We start from the raw sequence: 7,536 nt of genomic DNA on the forward strand, positions 1-7,536 counted from the left end.
TTACTTCTTCCCAGGATGTCCCCCTGCCGTCTGCAGCCATTCCCTGCCTGACCGTTTCTCATCCCTCTGACTCCTTGAGACCTAGACATCTAACCCCACAGCGGGTAGACTGTCCCCCCCCACCACCACCACCCTCCATCTGAACGCCGGAAGGCCAGGGTCCTCGGCTCCCTCCCGCGGCCATCTCGCTGCTTCCTGCGCTGTTGCTCCTGGGAGCTCGGCAGGAGTTCTGTGTAAGGGGTGCAAGGCAGCGAGGTGGCCAGAGGTAGGCTCTGCCATGTGCTTAGTAATTGGGAGGGAATTGAAGTCCCGCAGGAATAATCCAGACCACAGCCCTGAGTGCAGCCACAGACCCTGACGGGAGGACGCTGCTGGCCTCAAAATGATAAATTATGGGGGTGACCGACTTGGAGACAAACCTTCAGCAGCAGGCAGACCTGGCTGCCTGAGCCCAGTGGCATGGAGCTCAGCTGGAGGGCTTCCGGGAGGTGGCAGTGGGGAGAGCTGGCCCTGGTTGCAGCTCAGCCTGGAGGGCTTCCGGGAGGTGGCAGTGGGGAGAGCTGGCCCTGGTTGCAGCTCAGCCTGGAGGGCTTCCGGGAGGTGGCAGTGGGGAGAGCTGGCCCTGGTGGCAGCTCAGCCTGGAGGGCTTCCGAGAGGCGGTGACAGGGACAGCTGGCCCTGGTGGCAGCTTAGCCTGGAGGGCTTCCAGGAGGTGGCAGTGGGGAGAGCTGCCCAATGTCAGTGGGGACAGTCAGATCCATCAAGGGTTCTCTGACGTTTTCCCCGCCCCTTTGGGCTGCGCTGGCTTCTGTGTGGTGCTGTCATGTATACACACCCCTCAGGACAGCACATGTTGGGGATAGGCCTCTGTCCTGTGTAGTCCCTTCTTCCTGAGTCTTCCCATGGGTCCTGCCTCAGCTGTACTTTCCCACCACACGCACACATGCACACACACACACACACGCGCACACGCACACACACGCATGCTCACCCCACGTGGTCTCACTTCTAACTCATGACTCTCATCTGCCTCCCGGCACCCAGACCCAGGCACTCAGCCCCCTCTTAGATGCCTCTGCCTTTTAACCCACAGACACTCAGGCTCCGGGACCGAATTCCATCTTCTCCTGAGACGATCCCCTCCCTGTCTCCCTCCACGCCGGGCCCACCCTGACTCTCCTCTGGTTAGCCCACATCCGGTCCTGTCTGCTTTCGTCCTGACCCCCCTGGTCCTGTCTCCTCACCTGCATCCACCGCTGACGCCTTCAGGGGAGCCCCTTCCCTCCTCTTCCAGGCAGTGGCCGGACTGACACTCCTAAACACCGAGCTGGTCTGCCTGTCACGCAGCCCTTGGGGGAGGGGGAGTACGGGAGACCCTTCACGCCTCCCCGGGTGCCCCACCGGTCAGCCCGCGCCCTGAGCTTTCTTCATGCCCTTCCCTCCCACCTGGAAAAGGCTGTGTCCGTCGACCCTGTCGTCTTCTCTAGAAAACATTCCTGGTCTCAGGTTTAGTCCCTTCTCTCTCGGTGCTTCTGCACCACGTGGGGAACACCTGCATCATAACCGTGGTCACACTGGGTGGCTTTTTGTTTGTTTTCTTACGGATAAAAGGGGTCCTGTACTCATCTTTGTACCCCAGAGCCCAGCACAGTCGCTGGCACACTGTCGGCGCTCAGCAGGTGTTTGTGGCTGGAAGGGATGAGCGTGCTGACGGGGGAGTGGCCCTGACTTCCCTCGGGTGCCTGCCCCCCCCGCCGTGGCCTGGTCTCCTAAGGCCGTCCCTCGGTGCGGCAGCCTCCTGGTGGCTGTGGGGCTTGCTGTACAGCGGTCATTGCACACGGCGTCGGGGTTGCTGCAAGCAGGGCCTGTGTCCAGGTCTTAGAGCCGCTGGCCGCCTCCGTCCCCCACCGCCTTGGCCTCAGGGGAGGGGAATGAGGTCTCCTGTGTTTGCTTTCCCAGGCACTTCTAGAGGCAGGGCCATGCTCACGTTCATGGCCTCTGACAGCGAGGAAGACGCATGCAACGAGCGGACGTCCCTGATGTCAGCCGAGAGCCCCGTGCCCCGCTCCTGCCAGGAAGGCAGGCAGGGCCCCACGGACGGAGAGGATGCGGCCCAGTGGGTAGGTTCCCGCCAGCGGGCGGACGCCTGGAAACAGGCCCCTGGGTCCCTGAGCCTGTGGATGGAAGCCGGACGTTCCGGTGCGGGAGGAGGGAGAGTGAGGGAGGCCTGGCAGGCGGTGGTGGTTGCCGTGGCACGTCTCAACGGTGAGGGCTTCAGAGTGACCGCTCACACCCAGCCGGATGTGCGACTGCAGTGGCCCGAGCGAGTCTGCCCCAGCCCTGCCCTACACTCACCTTCCTGGTGAGGAACGCGCGTGTGAGTGTGGATGCGGGACAGGTCACAGGCTCAGGGACGGCCGAGGGGAGCCTTTTTGGCAGATGGCAGCCTTGGTGACGCAGCGATGACCCAGCGATGACTACCTGCGTCATGTTCGGCTTTGAGCTGGGGCTGTGTCTCCCTCCGTTCCAGCTGCTGTCACGAGACTATCACAGACACAGATTCAGGCCTCGCTGCTCTGGAGACGGGAAGCCCGGCATGGGGTGCCAGCAGATGTGGTGTCTGGAGAGGCTGCCTTGTCCTCGTGGTGGGAGGGGAGGGTCTCTCTGTGGTCCCTTTATGGACGACCATCACACTGCGGGGGAGGCTTCAACACAGGAAATTGGAGGGACAATCAGTTCATGGCAGGAAGGGGGCTGCGCTGTGATGTGATCTCTGCAGCCCACAGGGCAGGAGGTTATAAGGTCAGGAAGTGGGGGTGTTCTTGGAGAGGCACTAGCCAAGCCACCCCTCCCCTCAGGGAGAAACAGCCTCGTGCTTGGTTTCGCCCATCCTGGTATTTAAACAGCTTCCGGCGGAATGTTTCTTCCAGCCCCGATCCCCTTGCTCATTTCTAACGTCCTGTGCTCCACGCAAGACCACGGCCACCGCGCAGCACTCCTTAACCTGTCCTGCCGAGTCTCTCCATCTCTCAGCGCCTGGAGTTTTTGTGCATTTCAGTTGCTTCACTTCCTGTTCATGAACAGTTTCTTCTGTTCTCAGCTGAGGATCTGGATTGGAGTCCCTGCAAAGCACCTACCGAAGCAATAGTCGTGTTTTCGTTTTGTTCCATTTGGCTTTGGCTTTGGCTGTTACTGTAACTACCAGAGCAGCTGATGACGCTGAATTGCCACAATTCCAGAGCAGAAATTCTGTGGCTCATTTGTGCCTGCGTCTGGCAGGCGTCCTGCCCACTCCTTCGCCACTCGCTCATTTACTCTTCCCACTTCCCTTCGGCCCGGACCTCCCAGACGCCTGCCTCTCGCGTAGCCACTCTGGCTCAGCTGCAGATTGGCATGCTGGGTCCTGAGGCACGAACGTTCAAAGTAACTTACTCCTCTGCAAATTCCCCGTGTCTTATTTATAACCAAAGAAAGTCCGTCCCTATGTGTGCTGGCCATTCTAGTTTGTGATTTGTGAACCAAAAAGGTTTGCTCCACCTAGCCGGTTTGGCTCAGTGGATAGAGCTTCGGCCCCAGGACTGAAGGGTCCTGGGTTCGATTCCAGTCAGGGGCACGTACCTCAGTTACAGGCTCGATCCCCGGGCCTGGTCGGGGTGCTTTCGGGAGGCAACCAATCAATGTGTATCCTTCACATCGATGTTTCTGTCTCTCCCCCTCCCTTCCATTCTCTCTAAAAACCAATGGGAAAATACCCGCAGGTGAGGATTAACCAAAAAGAAAAAGAAAAAAAGAAAAGCAAAACTTAAAAAAATAAGTTTGCTCTGTTCAGGCTCGATCCCCGGGCCCGGTCGGGGTGCTTTCGGAAGGCAGCCAATCAATGTGTATCCTTCACATCGATGTTTCTGTCTCTCCCCCTCCCTTCCATTCTCTCTAAAAACCAATGGGAAAATACCCGCAGGTGAGGATTAACCAAAAAGAAAAAGAAAAAAAGAAAAGCAAAACTTAAAAAAATAAGTTTGCTCTGTTTTCCTGTCACCTGGCCTGACGGTGCCGCGTCCGTGTGGCCACATGAGCAGCATGAGGGGCACCCTGCGCCCGTGCTGAGTGGGGCGAGCTCTGTAGACGGGCTCCACCAGCAGCCATGCAGCGCGGGCCTGAGACCACCTCCGCTGTGGCTGCCGCGGCCCTGCCTGCATCTGCTCTGACTCTAGCTGTCCTCCTACACTTCCCAGAGGGGCTGGCAGTCCCAGCTCCCTCACCTGCACTGCGGCCCGGAGACGGCCTCGCGTCGGAAGCAGCAGGCACCCTCCTCCTCCTCTCCTCTTCACACCCACACCACATGGCAGGCCGCCCCGGGGCCTCCGGGGCCTGACCGTGTGCTTCCCACAGGGAAGCCAGGGCCGCGAGGAGGTCCAGGAGGAAGACCCTGACCGCTACGTCTGCAGTGGGGTCCCCGGGCGGCTGCCGGGCCTGGAGGAGGAGCTGACCCTCAAGTACGGGGCGAAGCACGTGATCATGCTCTTCGTGCCCGTCACGCTGTGCATGGTCGTTGTGGTGGCCACCATCAAGTCCGTGCGCTTCTACACGGAGAAGAACGGGCAGCTGTGAGTGGGCCGGGCAGGTGGGGGCGGGGTGATGGCCTCCGTCGGCCAGGGCACCGCAGCTCCGTGCCAGCGGCAGAAAGGAGCAGGGACGAAGAGTCCGCACCCTGTCTGGGGCCCGGTCCTCAGGCTGAGGTCGGGGCCGGGAGATGGGTCGGAAGGCAGGGCAGCAGTGGGGATGGCCAACAGCACAGCTCCAGGGCAGGCGTCCAGGGCTCCTTCTGGGGGGGGCACATGGACCAGGCAGGGACGGGCACCGAGCCCTGGCCTCCTCCCTCAGCATCTACACGCCCTTCACCGAAGACACGCCCTCGGTGGGCCAGCGCCTGCTCAACTCCGTGCTCAACACGCTCATCATGCTCAGCGTCATCGTGGTCATGACCATCTTCCTGGTCGTGCTGTACAAGTACCGCTGCTACAAGGTGAGCGCCCGCCCGCCCGCCTGTCCGCCCACCGGTTCCTCCCGCCACCGCCCCCCTGTGGTGCCTCTTGTGCTGCAACCATCGGCTTAAAAAAATCAGAGTTCGTTTTTCTCTGCAAAACAGACTCTGGTTTTTGGTACTCTTACCACCCCTCTCCTGCCCCTACCGTTAGCCACTGCTCTTGTGTTTTAAACTTACACATAATCCCACCTAATTGAGTTCCTCCTTGCAGCATTCACATGTCACTTCTCCTATTCAAGGTCAGTTTTCTTTTGCTTCTCCTTCCGGAGGAATGAGTATTCTGTTCTAGGCTCCCTTTACCCCCTACTTCCCTCCGGGCTTATTTTATTTTCCCATTTCCCTTTAGGCCGGTCGTACAGATCAGGGTCTGGGTCTTCCGGTGCTGGTTGGGAGGCCCACTCTCCCCCCACCCCAGCTGTGGAGTGGCCCCGGGGTGGTAGAGGCCTGGAGTCCGCCTGGCCCCCATCCTGGGCATTGCCCCCAGAGATGCCATAGCTTGTAGACTTGGTTTCAGGCTTCTCAGAGCTTTGACACCCTGAGGACTAGAAGGAAGTTAAACTAGGCGCTACCTAATGCAAACCGCTCACACACAGGCGTGAGCACGTTGTACTCAGGCTGCCGCCTTCTGTGGGGCAGGTAGAGGGAGTGAAGAAGAGATGAGCCCCCTCCAAGCGGGGGTGGAAGTGGGGTGCATGAAGGGAGGGCTGTCAGGAGGTGTGCGGGCGCTGAGCTTATCGATAGGTAATGACCTGTGCAGGTGAGCCCGAGTTTCAGGTTGGGGTGGGGAGGGCGGTGGATGGGGGATGAGGGTGGAGGGCTGCTTGTCCGGAGCACAGATGAGACCCAGCTGGGAGCCGGGAGTGGGGAGGCCAGCACTGCTGTGGTCAGTCGGCACCAGGTGACCAGTCCCGGGGCTGTGCAGTCAGGTTTACTTGCAGGTCCATGACCTCAGGTGATGGCCATGGCCTTGGGCCGGCGGGCTGCTGTGATAAAGTGTCCGCACGTTCCAGAGGCAGCCGGGCACGGACAGGGCCACGGCCTCACGCCTGGGGGACCAGGTCCTGCCTGAGGCACCGGGTCCCGAGCTGGGTCTGTCTGCAGGTGGGAGGCTGGAAGGAGCGTCAGCGCTGTGCCCTGTGCTGGGCCCAGGCCTGGCTGAGGAGCCCCCCGTCCTTCACCTCCCCAGCTTGGCAGGGAGGAGAGCAGTGTTTGCACACCCCCAGGTGGGAGGACTCCCTGGGTTGACTCTGTTCAAAAGAAGCCTCTCCGAGAGCCTGCCCTGCCCACTCGTCTAAGTCAGCATGGTGGCTTTCCTGGGACCGGCCTGCGGCTGGTTTTCTTCAGAGCCCTTGCCGCCGCCTGTCCCGATGCGTGTGTGTCTGTGTCACCTGCTGCCCTCACACTGGAATGCGGCACGCGTGGGCAGAGGCTTCGCTGGCCTCCTCAGCGCCCAGACAGTGCCTGGCGTGTAGGACGCCAGCATGTCCTCTGAGAGGGTCAGGTCCAAGTGCTAGGCCTAAAGCAGTTGGGTCTCCGTACACTCGCAGGGTGGCCTAGGGAGACCTTGAATTTCTGTGCTGTCTGCCTGGAAAACGGCCACCCCGGCCCTCCAGCCCAGCCGCGGAGGTCCGGGCGTGGGCATCGTCTGTGCCAGGAGCCTGAGGCTGCGGTAGGGCTGGGGCACGTGTGCTCACACTGCCTGCTTCTCTCTAGTTCATCCACGGCTGGCTGATCATGTCCTCGCTGATGCTGCTGTTCCTCTTCACGTACATCTACCTCGGGTGAGTGGCAGCGGGTGGGCAGCCGAGCCCTCGGGCCCCTCCCGCTGTGGCACGAGCGGCCGGGAAGGACCTGGGTGGGGAAGGGCTCCCCTGGGCTCCACACGCCCCCCCCAGGGTCTGCTCCGAGCCGGGCTCCTCTTTCCACAGACCTTTTGTTACCGTATTTTTATTGATTTCAGCGAGGATGGGAGAAGGAAAGAGAAATAGAAATATCAGTGATGAGAATGATTGATCGGCTGCCTCCTAAATGCCCCCTCCTGGGGATCGAGCCTGAAACCCGGGCTAGTGCCCTGACTGGGAACCAAACCATGACCTCCTGGTTCCTCGGTCGATGCTCAGCCACTGAGCCACACCGGCCGGGCCTGCAGGCCTTATTCTGACACGGGCGTGGTCTCCATGGTGGTCCACGCGTCTCTGTGGTTCCTAATTTAAAACAAACGAGCAGAGCCTTCAGGGACGAGGCTCTCTGTGAACCCAAGGAGGGTAGGACCCCTCAGAATTTACATTCTAGTCTTTGGGCTGGACCTAGGTTCTTCCTAGTTTATGGCAAAAGGGTCTCCATTGCCCTTGATTTGGGATATCAGCCTGACCCAGGGGCACAGAGACAGGAGGGAGCGGAGAGAGCACATTCCCCGGAATGTCCAGGGGCTGAGGGCCTTCCGGTCGTGCCAGGGCACACCCACGTGGACACCCCAAGAACGAGCCGTCCCC

The 7,536-nt window shown here is 60.6% G+C and overlaps 1 protein-coding gene across 1 annotated transcript in view; it reads left to right on the top strand.

Annotated features, from left to right (window-relative positions):
• PSEN2 (presenilin 2) overlaps window positions 1-7,536 on the top strand; it is an 18,848-nt gene that overhangs the window by 2,291 nt on the left and 9,021 nt on the right. Inside the window, exons 2-5 of the mRNA XM_015558955.1 lie at window positions 1,960-2,120; window positions 4,390-4,604; window positions 4,882-5,023; window positions 6,758-6,825. Of these exons, the coding sequence (XP_015414441.1) occupies window positions 1,980-2,120; window positions 4,390-4,604; window positions 4,882-5,023; window positions 6,758-6,825 (566 nt within the window). The 5' untranslated portion in view covers window positions 1,960-1,979. The remainder of the gene's footprint in view (window positions 1-1,959; window positions 2,121-4,389; window positions 4,605-4,881; window positions 5,024-6,757; window positions 6,826-7,536) is intronic.

This window comes from Myotis davidii, unplaced genomic scaffold, assembly GCF_000327345.1.
Source record: "Myotis davidii unplaced genomic scaffold, ASM32734v1 scaffold333, whole genome shotgun sequence".
NCBI lineage: Eukaryota > Metazoa > Chordata > Mammalia > Chiroptera > Vespertilionidae > Myotis > Myotis davidii.